The sequence below is a fragment of the Pristis pectinata genome, chromosome 25 (genome assembly GCF_009764475.1).
Source record: "Pristis pectinata isolate sPriPec2 chromosome 25, sPriPec2.1.pri, whole genome shotgun sequence".
NCBI lineage: Eukaryota > Metazoa > Chordata > Chondrichthyes > Rhinopristiformes > Pristidae > Pristis > Pristis pectinata.
The window spans coordinates 10,299,382-10,325,098 of record NC_067429.1 but is presented as its reverse complement, the minus strand read 5'-3'; the positions used below and the strand labels follow the sequence as shown (position 1 = coordinate 10,325,098).

Here is a 25,717-nt window from a genome sequence, read left to right as displayed (position 1 = left end):
TCAAGAGGCGGTGCCTCAAGAAGGCAGTATCCATCGTTAAGGACCCTCACCATCCAGGACATCCTTTCTTCTCAGGATGGGAGGAGGTACAGGAGCCTGAAGACCCACACTGAATGTTTCAGGAACATCTTCTTCCCCTCCACCATCAGATTTCTGAATGGTCTATGAACCCATGAACACTACCTCGTTATTCCTCTTTTGCACTATTTATTTATTTTTGTAACTTATAGTAAGTTTATGTCTTGCACTGTACTGCTGCCGCAAAACAACAAATTTCATGACATATGTCAGTGATAATAAACCTGATTCTGATTGTGAAGGTGGTGGTGAGCTGCTGCCTTCAACAGCTGCAGCCCTTCCAGAATTTAGATCCAGCAAAAATCAAGGAATGGTACTATCTAGTTGTCAGGATGATGTGCAGCTTGGAGGTGCACAGGTGGTGGTGTTCCTAAGTGTTTAAGCCCTCATGGTGACAGAGATTGTGGATTGCAAGGAGCTATTGGTGTAGCCCAGCCACAGAAATGCAGTGCATTTGGTCGATGGTACCCGCTGCAGCCACAGTGCTCCTGTGGTGAAGTGAATAACGTTTAGGGTGATGGATGAGATACTGTTCACGCAGGCTACCTTCACCTGAATGGTGTTAAGCTTCTTGAATATTGTTGGAGGTGAACTTATTCAGGCAATTGGAGCGTATTCCATCACAATCTTGATTTGTGCCCTCTAGAAGGTAGAAGGCATTGTGTAGTCAGGAGCTGAGTCACCTACTGCAGAGTTTCCTGCCTCTGGCCTGTACTTGCAGCCATGTAATTATGCGGCTGGTCCAGTTAAACTTTCTGGTCAATAGTGATGGTGGGAGATTCAGTGATGGTAATGCCATTAAAGGTCAAGGTTAGCTGGTTAGATTCTGCTTTGATGCAGGTGGCCATTGGCCGATATTGTTGTGGCCTAGATATTACTTATCATTTATCACCCTTTGTGTAATGTCCTCTAGGTCTTGCCACTTGCAGGGGTGGACTGCTTTATTTGCTGAGGAATTGTGAATGGAATTGAGCATGGTGCAATCATCAGCAAACATCCCCACTTCTGACCTTACAGTGATAGGAAGATCATTGATGAAACAGCTAGAGATGGTTCGACCTAGGACGCTTTCCCGAGGAACTCCTGCAGTGATGTTTTGGGACTCACATGACTGATCTCCAACAACCACAACATTCTTCTTTTACGTGAGATATGAGTCCAATGACTGGAGTGTTTTCCCAATGTCCAATGGTTTCAGTTTTACCATACTCAGTGAAATACTTGTGTCAAGGACAGTCACTCTCACCTCACCTCTGAAATTTAGTTCATTGGTCCATACTTAGGTCAAAGCAGTGAAGAGTTCTGGAGCTAAGTGACCCTGGTGGAATCCAAATTGTGTGGAGGTTATTAGGGAGCAAATGCAGCTTGATAGTACATTGATGATACCTTCCATCACTTTCCTGATGATTAAGAGTAGACTGTTTGGACAGAGTGGATTTGTCTGATTGGATTTATCCTGCTTTTTGTGATCTGGACATAGCTGGGTAATTTTCCACATTGTATTTTGATTGTCCTGGAACAGGTTGGCTAGAGATGTGGCTAGTTTTAGAGTGTGGATCTTCAGTGCTACAGCCAGAATGTAGTTGGTTCCTTATCTTTTGCTGGATACAGTGTTCTCAGCTGTTTGTTGAGATTGTGAACTGAATTGGCTGACAACCAGCTCCAGTAATAGGATCTTGATAGAAAGCTGTGATGGATCTTTAACAATCACATGCTGAGCCCCTTCATAATGAGAATGGCGACATTCCTAGTGTTTCCTCTTCCCATTCGCTTTTTACTTGTTCTCCACCTTTCACACGGCAGCACTGTAGATCTTTGAGCTGATCTGTTGGTTCTGAGATCACTTCTGCTGATTAACATGCATGCATTCCTGTGTTACAGGTTCACCCAGGTGGGCACCTCACTTTTAGGTAAACCTGGTGCAGCTCCTAACATGTCCTTCTGCCTTCCTCATTAAACCAGAGTTGATTTCCTGGCTTTACGGTAAAGGTGGCATATAACCTATGCTGAGCCATAAGGTTATATTGGTGGTATATGTTTCTGCTGCTGCCAATAGTCCGCAGCGCCTCATGGATGCCCAGTTTTGAACTGCTAGACCTGTTCTAAGTCCATCCGGTTTAGCACAATAGTAGTACCACCCAACAAAGGCGTCCTTGATATGAAGATACAACAGTCTCCACAAGAATTGTCCAGTGTTCATTTCTACCCATCTATCATGGATTGTGTCATCTCCTACAGATAGGCTGATGAGGACAAAGTCAACATGATCTATCCCTCATATTAGATCACTATCTACCTGACACAGACCCTGTCTGGCAGCTATGTTGGTCAGAACTTAACAGTTCAGTCAGCAGTAGTACTATTACCAAGCTGCTTTTGTTGCTGGACACTAATCACCATCTGGGACATGCCCTCTTCACGTTACTACCATCGAGGAAGAGGTACAGGAGCCTGGAGACCCACACTCAATGTTTCAGGAACAGCTTCTTCCTTTGCACTACAACATTTCTGAACGGTCCTTGAACCCATGAACACTACCTTGCTATTCCTCTTTTGCACTAGTTATTTATTTTTGTAACTTATAGTAATCTTTATGTCTTGCAAAACAACAAATTTCATGACATATGTCAGTGATAATAAACCTGATTCTGATTCTGATTCATCAGTTGAAGAAGAACACTAAGTGGTGATCCGATGGTTTCCTTGTCCACGTTTTATTTGATGACATGACAATTCATGGGGTCTGGCATTAATGATCTGGACTTCAGTGATACTCCCTCCTATCTGTTTACCACTGTGCCCCACCTCACCCCTCCCCCCCACACCCCCCCTCCCTCATCCTCCTTCTGGTGAGCCTGTCCTGACAGTGGGACATGATGTACCCAGGAATTGTTATGAAGCACATTGTCTGTAAGCTATAATTATGTGAGGAAAACAATGTTAGGCACGTATGTGGGATAGTTCCCTCAACTTAGACACAAGTTCCCCAGATGTTTGTGAGCAACACTTTACAAGGTTGACTGGTTGGAGACTTGCTGTGACTTAATTTGGTGAGTCAGTTGATGCTGCCCTGTTTCATTACATCTTTAATTATCTCTCTAATAGGGTCACAAATAACAGATTATGTAATCTTTGCCACACTGTAACTTGTGGGAGCTTGCTGTATCCAAATTTGCCACTGTCCTACTTACATCACACTATTGATTAAGAATGTACTTCTCGGAGCACCCTGAGATTGGGAAAGTCTCTGTATAAATGTAAAACAAAAAGAAAGTTGTGATTTTTTTATAGAAACTTTTGGAACACTCAAGTGCTTTATAGCTAACTAAGGATTCTTGAGGTGTAGTGGTTCAGTCTATTCATTGATCCCTGCTGGAAGTGTGTATTTTGGCCTAGAGAGTTAATGGCCTTGACTGAACGCACTGAACTGACTGTCTAGTTTCAAATAGGGTTCTTGGACATTTGATCAGGAAAGATTAGTTTCCATCATGTTCCAGCAAAAGTCTGCACACTCAAGAGCAAGGAGAAGTAACATTACAATTGGTTAAAAAGAACCCATTTGGAAGCTGGATCAGAGAGGAGTCAAACCACAACTACACAATGAGCTAACACAAATAATGAACAGCCATAAGAAACTCTCTTCCCCAGATCAATAAGAAAGTCAGCATTGCTTTGACATCAGATGATAGTTTTACTAAAATAGGTGACACTGGCATTCATGCCTGTTTAACACTTCTCCTTTTTTCTTTCAACTGGGAGAGGTATTTAATGAATAGACCAAACACATTGAAATACATTATACATTTCAAACCATCATCTGAAGTTAAAATTATCCTCAAGGATCCTTTAAACATTTAAGACATTTTTTATACCTTTTGACCTATGATTTAAGCATCTTCTTCCATCATGCACAGAGAAATGATTTGTGTAGAAATTACGTGTGGGAGGCTCAACTTGATTTTTCATCAATTCAACTAATTCAAATAGTTAATATTTTAACCTTTGTCGATGTTGTGATTATATGCTTTAAGCTGCCCACTGCAAATACACAACAAAATCACTGTGTTAACAGACTATCCATTTACATTACCAAAAGCTTTAGGATTACATGATTCTGCACCAAAAACTTGTTCCAAATGGATGAAGCTGGCTTGGATGACGTTCAGATTAAAATAAATACAGCAGTGAGCTGATGAGAGTGCATTCTACTCAAAACAGCTAGATCCCTCGAAATCAAACAGTGAGGCTTTCATGAGAACAAAAATGGCAATTAAATGCAAAATGCTGAAACATCAGAAGATACCGCTCCAAACTCAGGCACCTCTTTGGTTGGATCCAGCAGGCAATCCTCAGGGAAAACCAATCTTTGACAGGTATACCTCAAATAGGTTTAATGCCCAGGTCAGGTAATAATGCTTCTTGTTTTCCTTATACAGTCACTTACTTACCTTCCAATCAGAAATTTCATCTCCCAACTTTTCCAGTAGCATGAATCGTTGTTCACCATTGTTAATTCTCCAACAAGTTAACTGGCCCATTGCTGTTTGTGGGACCTTGCTGTGCCAAAACTGACTGCCATATTCATTCGTATAATAGCCTTAAGCATAACATTTCTGAGGTTTTGAAATGCTCTCAGCATCCTGAGGACATGGAAGATTCCAGTTAGTTCTCTCTCTTAACACAAAACTCAATGTGGCAATTCACCTCGGCTCTTTTAAGGCACCTCTCAAGTGAGAAGGGCTGGGGTAGCAAGGACAACATAATGCCATTACTTGCATGTTCCCTCCATGTTGCACACTATCCAGTATATTGCTATTCCTTCACCGTCACTGGGCCTGAATTCTGAAACTCAAATGACCCACAATAAAATGGGAGAAACAAGAGACTGCAGATGCTGGAATTATGCAACAAGAAACAAGGTGCTGGAGGAACTCAGTAGGTCAGCGTCTGTGGAGGGAAACGGACTGTCAACGTTTCAGGTCAAGAACCTTTATCTTCACTGGAAAGACCAATGTGGTTGAGGAAGGTGGGCTGCCATCACCTTCCTGTGCAACTAAGGATGGTAATAAATGCAGACCTTGGCAAGGAAAATGAACAAACATAAGCATGGTTCAGATCATTCGGAGCAATTGAACAGAATTCTAGAGATGTTCCTTATCTGTAAAGCATAACTTGATAATAAATAAATCCAATTAGCTACCTGACAGCCTAACAGTTGCTTCAGCCAGCTGATCCCCTATCTTTCTGGTGTAAGACCATTGCTTCCTAGGGATCTTTGATAGGCAAGTGGCCAAAAAGAAGTCCCTATAGTGATTGGAAACTTGTAGTTTGCTCATAATTATAATTGGAGTGAGGCAGTAAAATTCTGCATCATCAATCAAAGGACAGCAAGCAGATTAAAGCTACATAACTTTCCAATTACCATCATGTTTATGGTTTTTTCACTGGTAAGATATCTTATGCACATATTTGAATGAAATAGTCCAGAGATAGGGGATGGAAATTCTTTTGTGTGGGCTAAATCTGCAATATAGTAGTGTACATGGATGGCTTACAAACAAAAATAACATAAAATTTTGATTTCTTTACACAATGTAATCAAGCTGCTTAATATTTTCAGTGTGTTTGAATGCTGAAATTCTGTAGCAAGGCAACATGATCTAGACCAGTCTTTGGAGCATGAGCCCTATTTATAATGAGAAAGCAGAAAAAAAATTATCCTACAGCATGACTTAAAGTCAATCATGCTGAGACACACAGAAAATAACATTTCCTCATTATTACCCACTGCTGACATGCAGCCAGTTCAACATAAAATATTTTATGGGCCAGTACATAACTGTATCACATGCAGCCAAGAGTGAATATCTCCTCACAGGTCTCTGACTCAAGCATTTCTGTGGAATTGTCACTGTACTTGAACAGTCACAGTCACATACATGGAGAGCAACCTGGTGTCCTGGCATAATCCCCCCTCCTCAACGATAAACCATCACTCTCAGCTCAGCATCCACAATAGACATTGGACTTGGGGAAATCAGAGGTCACACCCACGATCTCTCAAAAAGCAAATGAATTGGCTTGGATAAAAGGGTTACAAGTATTGGTCATTAAAATATAATGAAGTTGGAGTAGGTACATTCACATCCTCAAACTAAACAGGACTCTAATGCTTTGGGAACTAATGTTGGTCTCATCTCCTCCCCATCAGAATTTCACTGTTTTTCAGTAAAATACTGATAAGTTTCCTAAACCTGTCACTGTGCAGCTTGATTACATTGTTAAGAAATGTAAATTTTTAAATTAATTTATTGTTATTTTGCCAATTTAATGGTCAAATGCGGCTCTATGTTTCAAACTCTGTTAAACCCCTTCAATTCAGCCTGATCTTCCATTAACATTCCTGGAGTAAGTTCTGTTTATAACGCACTTCCAATTGGACAACAAAATCTATTTTACTGGATAACTTCAAGACAGGCATACAAAAGTGCACCGAAAATGACACCTCCCAGCTAGTGTATACTGCTGACACTCAGCTGGCTCAATATATATATATAAAAAAAGGCCTGATACTGAATGAACCTTCACTATATCAAATGGGATTAAACAAAATGTATTCAATGCACAATATGATGCTAAAAAATATGACGTGATCCACAGCACATCTGGCCATGCTAAATCATAAATGCCAAAGAAATCAAAGGTTCAGTGTCATTCACACAAAATTATACAAACAGGACTTTTGTGCAAAAATATACACCGGAACTTGTACTAAGGAAAACAATTAAGGCGTCAGCTTGCTAAATTCACCAAAATAATGTTTACAGATCATAGGATGCTACAGTAGTGATATGGACTCACTCACAGCAAGCCTACATGAGTGTTTGACAATCTTTGCACTTAACACGTCCTGGTGAACAGAATACAGCAACAGTATTGAAAGTCAGTGGCTCCTTGCCACTGGCTACCTTCTGACACCAGATATCACGATAACCACTTGTCAAATGGAGACCTGTGAGATGTTTCAGCTAAGCCGGAAGCCAGACAAGGATGCAGTGGTGGAGTAACAGGGGCTTGAGGAGGGGGCTGTGGATCACAGAGGAATGTGAGAGGATTTGAATGCACTCAGCGGATTTATGGGGAAGGAAAGGTTGTCAGTGTTGGAGAGAACAACAGTGATTCCTGAAACACTGGCAGGAGAGGGGGTCTGGGGAGGGACTTGAGATTCTAGATACACAGAAAGGCTCACAGTGGACACAGGCTTGGAATCTGAAACACCAGGAATCTTTCACTTGCTTGTTCCTTTGATTCTGACCAACACCTTCCCATTCTTGCCTCGTTGAGGACTATCTTAATTCTCACATATTAATCCAATGTACTGTCATAGAGAGGGATGATTTGTTACTTCATTACAAATTCAGATCTCTTACCTTTCCACATCCTCCTTTTGTAGAGCTGGGAGGTTGCTGGATGTGTGTTCCATTCAGGGCTGTTCCATTCAATGTCACTTACGAGTAGGAGTGTGTCCACAGCCAGGTTGCTGTACACATTCTTCTTGCTTTCATAAACTATCCTTGTCTTGATCTTGTAAATGAATTCCCATCCACCGCCTTAACAGAGCCCAGATAGAGCCTTGCGCAAAGAAACCCTTCAAAGGTACAAATGCGAATCAGTTACCTAAAACAGTTTCTTCCAGCTGTACAGATCCCCATTGATACCTTCAACTGTTTTTGCTATTGCTTTATATACCCTTATTCCTTTGCAGTAATTTCTCTTCCCAATGGTGGTGTCTTGTCCAAATTCATATCAACAAACTTCACGTGCAACAGAGTACTGAACAACACAGCAGAAATAATCTGTTGTTTTTTTGCTTTGATCCATCCGAGTCCTGTATACTCCCCATAGCCACACAAATAAAACACGTCCTAAAGTTATGATGTTACAGAAAGACCAAACTGAAATGTGCCATGCATTGCTGTGTTGCTATGCTGAGATCCGTATAAAAAACCATAGCTTTATCCAACAGTTATGGGCAAATGCACCATAATACGTCTGCTTTTCCCTTCCCATCCGGGTTTCCAGAATTTTGTTCTCAAAATGTTATCCCATAAATCCACATGATGACATGTGATGGGAATTGTAATCAATCTCATTTGCATGATAAAACAATGCCATCCTGAGGAGGAAGTTGAACGTTAGTTCCTCCAGTTGTGCTGAGATTCACGCACCCCGGAGAGGTGAAGGGGGTCCCATGATTTGCATGCCAGTGTCGAGTGAGACCATGAACAGGGGCATCACAACCTAGTAATTTGTCAGAAAGTTGGACTGCAGAAGGAACAGATTGAATGTTGATGGATGCTCAGACTTGGAACCACCGAAAGCATCAGAACAGTCCTGGTGATGGGATTGGACTAATCTGCCTGGGTGTCCGTTAGAATCTGAATGTGGGGAAAAGTACCAACATTCTTCAATGGCCCTTTTTAACTGTAATCATTATGCTGCTAGTTCTTCTATGATATTTTGTGTCATTGGTTAAGATATGGGTGTGGGGCAGTTGTTTTATGACTATGGGTGACCCAGCATGAGCATTACAATGGGACCAGCTGAGAGGAAAAGTGATCCTATATTATGAGCCACCGGTTGACAGAGTGATGTACCCATCTGCATAGCAACCATCCCATACACTCTGCCATCTATTATTATTCAAAAGAAAGGACTGGATAAACAAAGATCTTACCCTTTATGTGCTGCATTTATCTTTATATTTTCCTGGTGGTTTGCAAAGCAATGGGAAAAAAGCAGGGGAGTGGGGATAACAGGATTGTTCTACCAGGAGCTGGCAAAGACTCAATGGGCCAAATGGCCTACTCCCGTACCATTACAATTCTATGATTCCAATTTTGTGTTGTTATCAGATCCCTCTGATCTCTCCCAAACCTGCTGAACAACAAGACTTATTGAGCCTTTCCCTCAATGATAAACATTTTGGATTTCCCCAGCCTGAGAAGGTGAATTGATAGTCCACCTTTGGGGGTTGGTAAAATGGACTCATTAAGTCGCATTTGTCCATGAGGGAAACTGTTCAAGGCCAATAGTTCCCTGATAGTGTGATACGAATGAATAATCCTGCCTAAGCCTTACTTCCACCATGAAATTTATTCTGGGTTGAGTAAGTCATAAAGATTTGTTTCTAGACTGCCATTAATTTTCAGTTTTGAAACATTTAAAGCATTTGAACCTCAGGTACCTTGAACTGAGAAAAGCCAATGCTTCATTGCTCTGCTGAATTCCATTCAATTATTTAAGCTCCTCACAAAAAGCTTAGTGGTTTTGACTTCCAAAAGTATTTTTCTAATTCCAAACCAATGTGGCCTTATCCTAATCTTGCCCTTTTTTGTTTTGCAAATAAAGCATTTTATTTCGGGCCTTGTAGATAAAGTTGCCTGCACAGAACAACTATTTGAACGGTCTGATATTTTAAGTTGTGTGCCAGGGCCCTGAATAACTTGTTGCAGGGGCAAAGCTAAATATAACCTCAGACATTCAAATTAAATATGAAATTATTATGGAGACTACACGTGTGCCACAGGTTACAATTAACATTAGTAATAGGGAAGTGAGCATTTAGCCCATAGGCTCATATATTAGTCACAGCTTTTTCTCACTTTACAGTAACTCTAGAAGTGCAATACTAACTGTAAGCCAAGGGCATTTTTGTCATTCCACAACATAGTTAACAAGCAAAAGAGACTCAAGGCCATAAAAATAAAAAAAAAATAAGGATTAGGCTATCCAGCCCTACAAAACTGCTCTAGCATTCATCCTGATCTACGCCCTTAGTGATTCCAGAACTAACCCCATCATTTGATTCCTTAATATCCAGAAATCCATCAGTCTCTGTTTTGAATGAACACAATGACTGAGCATCCACAGAACTCTGGGGCAAGCAATTCCAAAGGTTCACTACCCTCTGAGTGAAGAAATGTTTACACATCTCAGTCCAGCCATCAAGCACCTATTTATACAATTTTCCAACACTTAGCCTGTTGCCCTGGCATTGTGGCTGCATGGTAGTGTAGTGGTTAGCGTAACGCTATTACAGCACCAGCGACCAGGGTTCAATTCCTGCTGCTGTCTGTAAGGAGTTTGTACGTTCTCCCCATAACTGTGGGTTTCCTCCGGGTGCACCAGTTTCCTCCCATATTCCAAAAACGTGCAGGTTAGGAGCTGTGGGCATGCTATGTTGGCGCCGGAAGAGTGGCGACACTTGCGGGCTGCCCCCAGCACATTCTCAGTAATGCAAAAAGATGCAGTTCACTGTGTGTTTCAATGTACATGTGACTAATAAATAAAGAGATAATATCTAAATACCTAAGTGCTTAATACTTCTTAAATGTTGTGATAGTACCTGCACCCAGCACCCACTCAGGCAGTGCACTCAAGAATTCAAGTACCCTCTGGGTGAAGAAAGTTTTTCCTTAAATCCGCTTTATATCATCCACCCTTTAACTTAAACCTTTATCCTCTGGTTATAGACTCCTCTGCGAAAAGGAAAAGTTTCTCACTAGCTATCCTACCTGTACCCCTCATAATTTTGAACACCTCAGTCAGGTTCCTCCTCAGTCTTCTCTGCTCTGAGGAACACAAGCCCAGATTATCCACTGTCCTCATAGCTCCATCTCAGGTGAATGTCCTCTGCATTCTCTCAAGTGCAATCATGTCCTTCCTGAAGTGTGGTGGCTAGACCTGCACACAGTCCTTCAGCTCAGCCCTAATTAATGTTTCATATAGTTGTAGCATAACATCCCTGCTCCAATGTTCTCTGTCACAGCTAATGAAGGCAAGTATCCTGCATGGTTTCTTAACCCCCCTTTCCACCTACGTTGCTTGACTTTGTATTTGCTATCTATTTATTTTACTTACTACTTTTCCAAAGTCTATTTCCTGCCTTGCTTCTTTCCTTCCTGAATTCTTCTTGAGGTTCCCACTTCCTTGCCAAGCTGGTTTAAACCCTTGCCAATAGCACTAGCAAACCCCCTGCAAGGATACTGGTCTCAACTCTGCCAAGGGGAAACTTCTCTGATTTGCACAGATTCAACTGTCATAGAAACATTTCCATCTGCACTTGCACCATCTCTCCAGCTATGCATTTACCTACTCTATCTTTCTGTTTCTGAACCTATTAGCTTGTGGCACTGGGAGTAGTCCTAAAATTACTATCTTCGAAGTTTTACTTTTTAACCTCTTTCCTCACTCACTAAACTCATTCACTGGAACTGAAGAGTTAAAGGAACAGAATAGATCCAGTGGAGCCAGAAGCACCTCTTATCACCTTGCAAAACAAGTTAATACTGTCGTGAGTTTATCAAAATGTGGGTGTCCTAATCTGGCCATCAGTCTCTTAGATTGTCAGTCCTGGAATGTATGTTAATCTAGAGAAAAATTGATATTCATAGCAAAAATCTTGACTGAAAAGACACTTGTTAATTTTATAACATCAGCATGACCCACAAAACTATTGAAAGAGTGTGTTGTTCCATTAAATTTCTCTTCTGTCCTTACTGCTCTATAAATTGAGCAAGAGAATGCATAAACTATGTTCCACATAGTATGTACCATGCAACCATGTACTGTAATTGAGACAGTAGTTAAGATCCTTGTATGACTAAACAAGGATAATTGTCAGAATCAGAATCAGGTTTATTATCACTGACATATGTTGGGAAATTTGTTGTTTTGCAGCAGCAGCACCGTGCAAGACATAAAGACATAAAAATTACTATAAGTTACAAAATTAAAAAAATAGTGCAAAAGAGGAACAATGAGGTAGTGCTCAAGCTTAAGAACAAACCATAAGGAATTCTATCTGGGCCCAGTGGTTTTCAAGTGGGTAGAGATTAGGGTGGAAAAAGTTTTCTATGATCCCTCCGCTGATTGGGAATTTAGTAAGAGGACCTCAAAAGTTAGACTTGGAATTTATGCTCAGCGATACTGAGCTTGAAGAAAACTACCCATGAGGATCTAGCTCCCTGTGAGGCATTGTTCCCCTTTCCTGAAGCCTGTTGCTCTCAGCCAGGGGCATTGCTGACTTCCACCAGCTGTGATGTCATGAAGCTGGCTGAGTAGATAGGTCACATTTAAGAATTGTCACAGATGGCAAACCAAGAAACAAGAAGATCCTGTTTTAAATTAACTTTTAAAATAGGTTACAAAGCACAAAATAAAGATTGGAAAATTAACATAAGATTAAGATAAAAGCTGAAACATTTAAATAAATTTTCCTAAAAAATAAAAAGGAATTATTTTAAAATCAATTACACTTTCAAAAACTTATTTGAGGGAATTATGATTCACAAGTGTAAAGTTAAATTTTAGGGCCACATAATTTGTGACGTATGATTTGATACCCATTAAAAAATCACTTATCAACCAGCATATGATTAAGATAATTTACAAACTTGTCCTGCTGTGAATGTTTTTAATTGACATCAATTAAATTGATTTCCCTCCAGTCCCTTGGAGAAGGCTCCCAAACATGCAGTCTATAGGTGAGAGTTGAACTACACTCACTGACTTCTGAATTTCCTTATTAAACCACACATGCACAGAATCACTGTCAGCTCTATGGAGTAAGGCTGGCAAATCCCAAAAGCTTCACCATCATTACTACCACAAAATTCAGGCCACGTATTAGGTTCACAGAATGCCAGCCCTGTAGGCTCTTGGAAATATACATTAACTCCATCGCCAGTGGATTATAAAATTGTACCAACGTAACACCCTGAAATTCACCAACATTAACTTCTTATTAGGTGCTAATTTTTTGGAATTTTGACTCCTGATGTCTTGGAACACCAGGTCAATACATGCACATTTAGAAGTTTAACAATGCAGAAATGCTGTGAACCACAGCAGTACTGAATGCATCACTTTGTGGCAACTTAACAGCTCCTACCTCAAAGAGAAATCAATAAGTTGCTTGAATTAAGCATTGTCACTTCAATCTTAAAAATGCAAGATTTCTGACAAATTAATAATGCAAGTCAATATTGTATTTTGTATAATAAATTAGGACATCATATTTCAGGAAATCATATTTTGCAGCATTTACCTGGTTATACTGATAATTAGTCATATCAAACCCATATCTTTATCACTGCAAGTAAACTGAGATTCAAACAATTTCAACAGAACCTGGAAAGTGTTCAAGGGCAAGAAACTATAATTCAAATTTCTTAACCACCTACTGCCAGAATGGTAATAAAATAATTATAACTCTGCAATAAAATATAGAGTACAAGCCACAGCATTATGGCATAGTTGTGACTGCCCACACCTCAGTCAAGATGTAACGAGGCAGGCACGGTAGTGTAGCGGTTAGCATAACGCTATTATAGCGCCAGCGACCCGGGTTCAATTCCCACCCTGTCTGTAAGGAGTTTGTACGTTCTCCCCGTGTCTGCATGGGTTTCCTCCGGGTGCTTCAGTTTCCTCCCACATTCCAAAGAAGTGTGGGTTAGGAAGTTGTGGGCATGCTATGTTGGCGCCGGAAGCGTGGCGACACTTGCGGGCTGCCCCCGGAACACTCTACGCAAGAGATGCATTTCGTTGTGTGTTTCGATGTACATGTGACTAATAATGATATCTTATCTTCTCCTGCACACTCACCCCTCCCACCTTAGTAAAAGAATGCGCTTAATGCTCAGCCTTTTTACAAAGGTACGTTTCTGTCAATTGCATCCCCAGTTTCAGGGCAACGGCAAGTAACAAAAAAAGTCTCATGACATGTCTATGGATACAAAATTAGTTTAATAATGGTGCAGGGTTCTTCAGGGGTTGCTGATGGGGTTTGGTGAGGAGTCTACAAACCTATGTGGAGAGAACAAAAGTTAACATTTTGGGTCAATGAGCTCTCATCAGAACTGCTGAACGATCATCATCCTGAAACTTCTATCTCCACAGGTGTTGGGCGACCTGTTGAGTAGTTCCAGCATTTAATGTTTGATTTTGATTTCCAGCAAGAGCAGTATTTTGCTTTTTGACTGGGTTGTTCAGTCAGTTTAACAGAGAAAACTGACCATGCATCTCCCTACTTTTTAGGACAAACTAATTGGATAGCAAGCAATCTCAATCTGAAAATTGGGATGCCAACACTTGCTGTGATATACTTTTGGAGATTTTATCTCATCTGTCTCCTGTCCAACCCTCCTGTCTCCAACTCAATGCTCGTGCCATGCCCAACATGTCCTGCCTTCTCCTTGCCATTTAGAAAGTGACTAAAGCTTTTAGGTACAAGAACAGAGGATGTTGCAAACACTCAGCAGATCAGGCAGGATCTGTGGAATGAGACAGTGAAACAAAATTCACGCTTCAGGTTGAAGACCCATCATTAGAATTGGGAAAGTGAGATGACAAGTTAGTTTTAACACTGCAGAGAGTGAGAGAGGAAGTGATGGAATGTGGATGGGGTGGGGAGAGAGTGGTGCTGATAATACCAATTCAAAGTGTAGAGTTGCAAAGTTGCTTACGCTGGACGAAGGAAACAGTATTAATGGAAGAACCAGGAGCAAGGGAGCTGGGGTGGCTCTATACTTGCATTAAAGTCAAAATCAAAGTCGAGTTTATCATATGCATGAGACTTGCACATTGACTGCGAAGCTCTTTGGGATCTCCAGTGAGCATAAAGGAATTGTAAAATGAAATGTCTTTTAAAGTTATCAGTGATCTCAAAAGGTAAGAAACTATGTTTCATATAACTGCATTTATTCTACATAATTCAAGTTCTGCAAGAAATAAAATGAATCAATGGGGTACTCAATATCATTTGTGGAAAGTGAAACAAGAGTTAAATTTCAGGTTGATAAACTTTCGACAGAATCTTTCAGATGAGAGATCTGTGACCTTAAACACAACTGTTTCTCTCAAGTCAAAGTCAAAGTGAAAGTCAAAGTCAAGTTTATTGTCATATGTACAAGTGCATGTATGCACAGGTACAATGAAAAACTTACTTGCAGCAGCATCACAAGCACATAACATCAGATAAGCAGCATTCACAAGAAAAACATAAATTATACCCAGTTTTTACAAGAAAGAACACAATTAGAACAAAAAAAAATACAAAGTCCATTTTAGTGCAAAGTGATCAAAGTGGTCATAGTGTTGTAGTGATTCGGGTTGCGCCAGTTGGTTCAAGAACCCAGTGGTTAAAGGGAGGTAGCCATTCTACATGAGAACTATATGAGAAGTAGAACAAGGATTAGGCCTTTCGACTATCCAAGCCTCATGCAATATTAGAGAAGACCTTCCTCAACCTCCTTTGTCGCTGAATCCCTTTATTTCCTAAATGACCAACAATTTGCCAACATTAGTTGTGAATATCCACAACAACTGGCTATCCAAGGCCTCTGTGATGGGGAATTCCAAAGATGCACAATCCTCTGAATGTAGAAATTTCTCCGGAATACAAAATTTCTCTGTCCTGGTATTCTGAGACTAGGTTCCCTGGTACCTTGCTCCACAAGCCAGAGAAAGCAGTCTCTTCTAACCTAAGCAGTCTAACCTAACTGACACATCACTTCATGATCATACTGATTATTTAAACAGTGTTTTTATCCCTTGTTGGCAGAGAAATTCATTTCCCATATGAACGAGCATAAATTCCACTGCCTCAAAAAGTACCCTTGGTGTGCACTGAGTAGAGATTGTGGGAATCAGTTTTCTTCACGCCTGACCAAGCTAATCAAATTCTGATCATCTTATATCAGTGTCATTATCTTACAATGTGCACAAAGGTGATGAGACATTCAAAACTGCAGACGCCTTAACAGGTGTATTTTTGTCCAGATTGGGATAGGTAATATTTAACAAAGTCAGATGGTTGTAGATACAAGAGAATGCAGATGCTGGAATCTGGAGCAAAACCAAACTACTCAGCAGGTCAAGCAGCAACTGTGGAGGCAAAGGGATGTTTTGAGTTGAGACCCCGACAGTTGTTATTGCCTGATTTTGTAAGCAGAATAAAATTTATATTCCTTTTTGATGGGCAGAGACATCTTTGCTTTTGTTTTCTGGGCCTTGATATACATTACCCAATTTGGCCCTGATGATTGACACCAACGATCTAATTTAATTTCTGGGTGTAGCTATTCCCAAATTGAAACTGTAATTGTGTGAAGATATAGAACATAGAACACTACAGCACAGTACAGGCCCTTCAGCCCACAATGTTGTGCCGATGTTTTATCCTGCTCTAAGATCTACCTAACCCTTCCCTCCCACATAGCCCTCCATTTCTCTATCATTCATGTGGCTATCTAAGAGTCTCTTAAATGTCCCTAATGTATCTGCCCCCACAACCTCTGCCGGCAGTGCGTTCCACGCACCCACTACTCTCTGTGTAAAAAACGTACCTCTGATATCCCCCTTATACCTTCCTCCAATCACATTAAAATTACGCCCCCTCATGTTAGCCATTTGCACCCTGGGAAAAAGTCTCTGACTGTCCACTCAATCTATGCTTCTTATCATCTTGTAAACCTCTGTCAAGTCACCTCTCATCCTCCTCCTCTCCAAACAGAAAAGCCCTAGCTCACTCAACCTATCCTCATAAGACATGCTCTCCAATCCAGGCAGCATCCTGGTAAGTCTCCTCTGCACCCTCTCTAAAGCTTCCACATCCTTCTTATAATGAGGCGACCAGAACTGAACACGATACTCCAAGAGTGGTCTAACCAGAGTTCTATGGAGCTGCAAGATTACCTCGCTATAAGCCAGACGTATTTGTAAAGACAGGAGAAGTACTTGTTTGATGGGTAGTACTGTGACCAAGGACTTCCAAAGACATGGGTCACTGGTGATTAGCTGATCAGCCTCTAATCAAGGTCAAAGTCAAAGTCAATTGGAGTTTACTGTCACATGCTCAAGTACCTGTATGCACAGGTGCAATGAAAATCTTATTTCCAGCAGCATCGCAGGCAAATAGCATTAGAGACACAACATTCACAAGAAAAACAAAGATTGAACATAAACTTTACAAAATTATACAAGAAAGAAAACATCAGAACAAAACAAAAGTTCATTGTAGTGCAAAGTGGTCATTGTGTTTCTATACTGAGGTAGTGATTAGGGTTGTGCAGGTTGGTTCAAGAACTGAATGGTTGAAGGGAAGTAGCTGTTCTTGAACCTGGTGACGTGTGACTTCAGGCTTCTGTACCTCCCGCCCAATGGTAGCTGTGAGAAGATGGCATGGCCCAAACTCTCTGATCAGCAATGAGGTTCTAAGCTCTCTCTATCTATTCACAGGTTCTGGTTGAATTACCAATTTACTGATTAACTCAAGCATTTTTGTTTTGGTTTGTTTTTGAACTCAATAACTTCATGGGTCCATGTGCTTGATGTCATTACCAATCCAATGTCAGAATCAGGTTTTTTATCCCTGACTTTAAATGACGTGAAATTTGTTGTTTTGTGGCAGCAGTACAGTGCAAAGACATAAAATTATTACAAATTACAAAAATAAATAAATAGAGCAAAAAGAAGGAATAATGAGGTAGTGTTCATGGGTACATTTAGAAATCTGATGGCAGAGTGGAAGAAACTCTTTTTGAATCGTTGATGGTGGGTCTTCAGGCTCCTGTACCTCCTCCCCAATGGTAGTAATGAGAAGAGGGCATGTCCCGGATGGTGAGGGTCCTTGGTGATGGATGCCGCCTTCTTGAGGCACCACCTCTTGAAAATGTCTTTGATGGTGGGGAGGGTTGTGCCCGTGATGGAGTTGGCCGAGACTACAACCCTCTGCAGCCTCTTGAGATTCTGTGCATTGGTGCCTCCATACCAGGCTGTGATGCAACAGGTCAGAATGCTCTCCACCATATATCTATAGAAATTTGTAAGAGTCTTTGGTGACATACCGAATCTCCTAAAACTCCTAATGAAGTAGAGCTACTGGCATGCCTTCTTTGTGATTGCATCAATGTGTTCAGCCCAGGATAGATCTTCCGAGATGTTGACGCCCAGGAACTTGAAGCTACTCACCCTTTACACTGCTGCCCCCTCAACGAGGACTGGTGTGTATTCTCCTGACTTCCCCTTCCTGAAGTCCACAATCAGTTCCTTGGTCTTGCTGACGTTGAGTGCGAGGTTGTTGTTGCGACACCACTCAACCAGCCGATCTTTCTCACTCCTGTACGCCTCCTCGTCGCCATTTGAGATTCTACCAACAACAGTGATGTCATCTGCAAATTTATAGATGGTGTTTGAGCTGTGCCTAGCCACACAGTCATGAGTGTAGAGAAGTAGAGAAGTGGGCTACGCACGCATCCTTGAGGTGTGCCTGTGTTGATTGTCAGCGAGGACGAGATGTTATTACCGATCCGCACCGACTGTGGTCTCTTGATAAGGAAGTCGGGGAATCAGTTGCAGAGGGAGGTACAGAGGCCCAGGTTTTGAAGCTTGGTGATTATTACTGAGGGGATGGTGGTGTTGAAAGCTGAGTTGTAATCAATAAACAGCAGGCTGACGTATTTTTTTTTGATTTTTTTAATTTTGTTTTTGATTTTTTATTTACAGCGTGGTAACAGGCCCTTCCAGCCCAACGAGTCCACGCCACCTATTTTATTTTTAAACCCAAATCAACCTACCCGTACATCTTTGGAATGTGGGAGGAAACCGGAGCACCCGGAGGAAACCCACGCAGACACGGGAGAACGTACAAACTCCTTACAGACAGCGACGGGAATCGAACCCCGATCGCTGGGGCTGTAATAGCGTCGTGCTAACCGCTACACTACCGTGCCGCTCTAGGCGCTCCAAAGCAGAGTGGAGAGCCAATGAGATTGCGTCTGATGTAGACCTGTTGTGGTAGTAGGTGAATTGCCTTCATATTTACCTTGATTGGCCTATTTATACAGAGGTGCCAAATTGGGGTATGTACACCAGAATCCATTCTACTACATACATTTCCTGGACTGAGTCACCCAGTAAAACTCATAACTCAGCAGCCAATGAGGTAATGATAACTGGACTTTTTTGTTGCTCTATTAGCTGGATCAAGACAAGTATTTCCTCTTTCTGCTCTTGTGGCGGCAGATGGAGAGGTAGGGGCTCTCAGCACTAGGTTAATGCCTTTTACTGCAGATTTTTGAGCTGAACTTCAACCTCTATATGTCTCCCAATAGTCAGCGGGAATTCAAGGAGCATATTTGTTGAGAAATCACAGATTAATAATAGGATTGTAATAGTTGGCAATTTTAACTTCCCTAATATCCATCCCCATCTAGTCCCGGTAGATATTAGAGATTAGATGGGGCCTGAAAGTGGTAACTGAGGCGGACAGGGTGGTGAAGAAGGCGTATGGCATGCTTGCCTACATCAACTGAGGCATTAAGCATAAGAGTTGGGATGTCACGTTACTGTTGTACAAAACATTAGTTAGGTTGCACTTAGAATATTGTTGTCACGCTAAAGGAAAAATGTGATTAAGCTAGAGAGGGTGCAGAAAAGATTCACAAGGATATTGCCTGGATTAGAGGACTTGAGTTATAAGGAGAGATTGGATAGGATGGGACTGTTTTCCCTGGAACACAGGAAGCTGAGAGGTGACAAGATAGAGGTATATAAAATTATGAGAGGCATAAATAGAGTAGATAGTCAGAACTTATTTCCCATGGCAGGGGTGTCTAAGACTAGAGGATGTATGTTTAAGGTGAGAGGGAGGAGGTTTAAAGGGGATTAGAGGGGTAAATTTTTCACATAAAGAATAGTTGACATCTGGAATAAACTGCCAGAGGAGGTGGTGGCAGCAGGAACAGCAAGAGCAGTTAAGAGGCATCTGAACAGGTAGTTGAGTGAGCAGGGCACATAGGGATATGGAATTAATGCAGGCACGTGGGATTAGTATAGATAATCATGATGGTTGGCATGGATATAGTGAGTCAAAGAGCCTCTTCTATGCTGTATAACTCTTTGACTCTAGTAAACCTAATGGAAAACAGTGAGAACTTGACCTAATGCTCTCAAGTAACATCTCACACAGGAGAAGAAAATCTCCTGTCAGATTGAAGCAAGGAGTCTTTAGGGAGCTATTGTTCTGCAGCAATTGGCTGACTCAGACTAATAAAGTCTTATTTCTTTAGAAAAAAATTCCACTGCACTGCTCTGCTAATTATTGCTACTAAACCACCTCCATCTCACTCTTGTTGAAATAGTTGTAGCTTGACAAGTGACATATATTTCCAGGATATTTGAATGAATTTTCTGTGTGGCCCAAGAGGCAGAGATGAAAGGAAGCACAAGCTCTACACATCCCAACAGACCTCAGCATCAGATATCCATGTAGTACATCTACGCTCTGACTCAACCAGCTGCACGTGAATGCAGAGAATTATATCAAAGCACACATCTTCTGACTGTAAACTGTTGGAGTGTCCAAGAGAAGGAATCTCAGTCCACCTGAGGTTGTGAACATGACCAGCACCTTGAGTCTTTATACGACTAAGATTATCAAGGCCATTGGTAGTTTGGGGAACCTAAAAACAATGAACTATTGCAGAACTAGATTCAGAATAATGACAGTTCATGGAATATTTTCGGGCTTGTGGTTTCATTCTGAGATGGTCTGAAGGCAATCATTGGGTCAGTTTGCTCTCAGAACCACGTTGCATCTTAGATCCTTTTCAAAGTTTCCTGGAATATTTCCCCTGTACCTCCTTTTTCCAAGTCATCCAGTCTCCTGCAGGCAATGTACAAAACACCACTCAACAGGGAGTTTTGTAATGAACATCATCAAAGAGAGTCTTTAACAAACAGCATGACAACTAAATATTGGGAAATCTGCAATTTTATTTGGTCCTTGTGACAAATCCAAGTCTGTCGTATGCCAAGAGTGAAGGGAGCATGTCTGTGTCCTCAGAATCGGGTTGTTGGAAATAATTGCAACCACTACCTTCGGTACAGATGGTCACTGGGGCACACTGAAACATCAGTGCAGTGGAGTCATTGAAGCTCTTTGGAAACTTGATCTCAGTGGGTTAGCAATTGTACAGCATATAAAAACTGACACTAGTATGGTGTTGTATGAGGTATCCACACCAGTTGTATCCAGAATCCAGTTGTGCATGCCAACAACTCTGAGGCTGGCATGATCCGTGGAACATTGCATAATCCCACGTGTGCAATAACTGAGCATATTTTGGGCATCACACGTAAAGATCAAACTTACCTGTACAATATCTCATCAAGACTGGAACTCCTGTAGTATTGGTTCGCAAGTCGAAGCTTTGTTGGAAGTAGTCAGGTGACTTGAAGCATCAAGTGTCAAGAGGGACATGACAACAGATACCCCAACTCTCCAATACTGATATGGTCAAGTAGAGGCAGAGAACTCCCTAATCTTCTTTGATCACACACCCATCCTGACTTGGAAGTATTATCGCTTCCTTCATTGTCACTGGATCTAAATCCTGGAGCTCCCTCCTCTACAGCATTGTGGAAATACATTCACCAGGACTGGAGCGTATCTAGAAGGCAACTCAAGATCCTCAAGGGCAAATAAGGATGGAGAATAATGCTGGCTCTGCCAATGACATCAACATCTGGAAATGAAGAATGAAGAAAGCCTCAACTGTTATGACTGTTGAAATGTTACAGAGGTAAAAGCAAGCAGCCTACTGGTTCAGTGCTTATTTATTCTTTGCGGATAGTGAGGACAGTCCGTCTCTGATGTCTAAGGCTACATCAGATGGAAAGTCAGGTGGAGCGTTGGCAGACGGAATTTAATCCCGACAAGTGTGGGGTGATGCATTTTGGGAAGTCAGAGATAGGACATATACTATAAATAGTAGGGCACTACAGAATGTTGATGAACAGAGAGCCCTAGAGGCCCAAATCCATAGTTCCCTGAAAGTGGCAACACAGGTCGATAGGGTGGTGAAGAAAGCAAACAGCATGCTTGCCTTCATAGGTTGGGATATAGAATATAAGAGTTGGGATGTTATATTGCAACTTTGCAAAACACTGATTAGGCCACACGAAGTTCTGGTCACCACACTGTAGGAACCATGAGATCGCATTGGTGAGAGTGCAGAGGAGATTCACCAAGATGTTGCCTGGATTGGAGGACTTTAATTTTGGGGAGAGATTGGACAGGCCAGGTTTATTATCCCTGGAGAGATGAGGCTGAGCGGTGACCTGATAGAAGTCTATAAGATTATATGAAGCAAAGATAGTCAAAATCTTTTTCCCGTGGTAGGGTTACCAAAAACAAGAGCCCGCATGTTTAAGGCGAGAGGAAGGAGCTTTAAAGGAGATCTGAGGGGTAGTTTTTTAATAAAGAGAATGTTTGATATCTGGAATGTGCTGCCAGAACAGGTGGTGCAATCAGATATAATTACAGATTATTATCAAAATGGAAAGAAACTCCAAGTGAGTGAAGTACAGAGGGATGACAATGTTCTAGTGCACGAATCACGAAAAGCTAACATGCAGGTCCAACAAGTAGTTAAGAAGGCAAATAGCATTTTGGCCTTCATTGAAAAGATTTGGAGTTTGAAAATAGGGAGGACTCACCTGTAACGCTGTGTGCAGTCTTGGTCCCCTTATCTAAATAAAGATATAGTAGAATTGGAGGAAATACAAGGCTGAACCATTTGGCTACTTCCTGAGATGAGAGGGCTGTCCTACCAACAGAGACTAAATAGATCAGCCATGATCGTATTAAATGGTGGGACAGGCTTGAAGGACCTGATGGCCTAGTCCTGCTCCTGTTTTCTTGTGTTCTTCTGTACTATGTTGGTGAGGCATTTAGACAGACACTTAAACAGGCAAGGCATAGAAGGATATGGTCCTAATGCAAGCAAATAGGTCAGCATGGACATGGTGGACCAAAGGCCGCATTGCTATGCTACGCAACTTTTTGACTTATTTCCTGCTGTTGTCTCCAGCAATGGTTTTGGGAGGCCTTTGCAGCTGATAGAGGCAGCTGAGCCATAGCAAGAACCACTGGACTGGGGCCATGGCAAGAGCCACTGGATTACAGCTATGCTGCAGCATTACCAGCCTAGGCCCTGCCCTCTGTACTCCCCTTCCCACTTCCCCAACTCCCAAACCTATCACCTCTCTTACATTTTTCAAAATGGTCTCTAAAAGCCATCTCTTAGACCAAGTTTCTGGTCAACTGTAGTTACATCATCAACCCTAATTTTGTCTGATAATATTCCTGTGACTTACACTAGAATAGTTTACTATGTTGAAGCCACTAGGTAAGTGCAATAGGGTGTCAATTCATCAGCAGTTACATGTGCAAAATATGTAATATAGTCCTGCTGACCAAATTTCATAAGTGCGTGTTATATCACTCACTTAGCATGTGCAAAAGGGGTGAAATATCTCATCCCACTTTTATAGCAAACTGTATTGCAGCTTTGAGTGAAATTCCTGACTATATTAATATGGGTTGTGGGTTTCCTGTCTTCATTATCATAAGGGCATCACAATGTAATGCTTCTGAGAGTTATTGCTTTTTCTTTGCTGTGGAAAGGTTGAGAATAGAAATAAGCAAATTTACGAAAGGAAAGTTTGCTTTGATTGCATCCGTCATAAAGCAGCGAACAATATCGGTCAGGAAAATTATGCAAAAATCTTAAGAGAGACAGTTCCTCCTTAGTTTGTTTTCTGACATAAAACAGCCTAATCTCTGTCTAAGGAAAGGAGGCAATCAATTTCCATTCCAGAGGAATTTTAAATGGCAAATTGACCTTAGGATGTGTCCATCCCATTTCCAGACAGAGTGTGCTTGGGCAACAGCAGGTAAGATAAGCAATTTAGCATTAGTTCTGATCACCAGATTACAGAAAGTAAGTGACAGAACTGGGGAAGGGTTTCAGAGAACACTTACACGGATGTTACAGGGCTGGTGAATTTAAAAGTTATAAACTACTATTGATTAGTCTGGAGCAGTTGTCTTAGAACAATGGAAACTGAAATGTAATCATGCTGTGTAAGACTATAAAATGAATAGAAAAGATCAATTTCCCTTACTCAAGAGATCAATAACCAAGGGCCAGAGAGCTAAAGTATTTGGTACAGGATTAGAGTCTTGGTGAATTCTTTTCACTCATGGGATGCAAGGGCTCTGGAATCTACCGTGTTTGAAGGTGGTGGAAGCAGAAACCTTCTTCACATTTAAAAACGCCTGTAGGAGGTCTCGATGTGCTGTAACCTGCAAGGCCAGGTGGGATCAAGATGGTTAATAATTCATTGACCGCCCTGGAGTCGATAGGGTGAATGGTCTCCTATGTTGTAACATTTGATGATTCATCGCCGGACTGCCAATGAGCAAGGCCATTAGACATCATTGCAAAAAAAAGCCCAAAGTGGACTAGGTGAGTTCAGCTCTGGGATCTTGGGACTGAACCTTGCTTGAAATGATAGCTATTGCAGTGCCAGCGATCGTGGTTCAATTCCCACCGCCGTCTGTAAGGAGTCTGTATGTTTTCCTCATGACTGCGTGGGTTTTCTCCCACATTTCAAAGACGTACAGGTTAGTAGGTTAACATGGGTGCAATTGGGCGACACGGGCTCGTTCAGCCAGAAGGTCCTGTTGCCATGCTGTATAAACAAAGCTTTTTAAAAAAAGTCTTCCTGCAGCCAAGATGGAAAGTTGATTATCTATTGCTCAGTGCAAATTCCTGAGCTTACACCAAAACCTGTGCTGAACAAGAACCTGTTTCTCTGTAGTTCCCAATAAGCATGAGGCCAATGCACAAGGCAATTCATAACTTGCAAATGATTGACACCATTCTTACCGTTCATGCTCAATGAAATGACTCAGAGTGCAAGTCCTATTAGAGCACTTTGGCAATTCCACATGAGAAAATAGTATCCCATCCGGGGGGAATCTTTACTCAGAGACTGACGTGAGAAATATGTCTGTGATTCAAGACAATGGTATTCTAAAATAGTGATAGCAGGTTCGAGCCTAAATTTGCAGCTGACCATAATCCCACTGGCAACTCTGCTTTTCCATGAAAGGGATGATAATGAAGAAAATTCAGTCCAAATATTTTCCACAGAATCCTCAAAAGGATATTCAAAACGGTATCCAGGCAAGGGGTTATTCTGGATGCTATTGCAGTTGAAGTAACTCCTAAATCAAAACACTAGGACACGTTAGCCTCAGTGTTGTGAAATGTAGATAAATTAATCTTCATGTAGAGCTCACTAAGTCTCCAAATTGATAGTCCTGCAAGTCATAAAGACTGAAAACTTGGATTATTGCACTAAAGCAATGATTTTCTTTTTCTGGACTGGAAAGATTTGAGAGTTGGAAGTATTAGAGGCTCCTTGGTATAGTTAGAGATCGCAAGCTTGGGGTAGGGTTGGGAGCAACATTGAAGGGTGGGGGGGTGTGGTTAGAAAGCATTGTGGGGGAGTCAGTGTTGGGTTTGGGTGCCCAGAAGGTTGAAAGGTAATTAAGGCGTTTACCATACAGAGATCCCAATCTGCAAGAGATATGAAGACTATGTTTCCTTTTCGATGATCAACAATTTCAAAAGGAAATTGGATAGGCACTCATGGGGAACTAACAAGGGGCTGTGGAGAAAGAGAAGGGGTACGGAAATGACTGAATTGCTCAACAGAAAAC

At 41.4% G+C, this 25,717-nt stretch overlaps 1 protein-coding gene across 1 annotated transcript in view; it reads right to left on the bottom strand.

Annotated features, from left to right (window-relative positions):
- Positions 1-25,717, bottom strand: part of LOC127583099 (thyroid hormone receptor alpha) — a 375,457-nt gene that overhangs the window by 119,604 nt on the left and 230,136 nt on the right. Inside the window, exon 3 of the mRNA XM_052038850.1 lies at positions 7,509-7,726. Within this exon, the coding sequence (XP_051894810.1) occupies positions 7,509-7,561 (53 nt within the window). The 5' untranslated portion in view covers positions 7,562-7,726. The remainder of the gene's footprint in view (positions 1-7,508; positions 7,727-25,717) is intronic.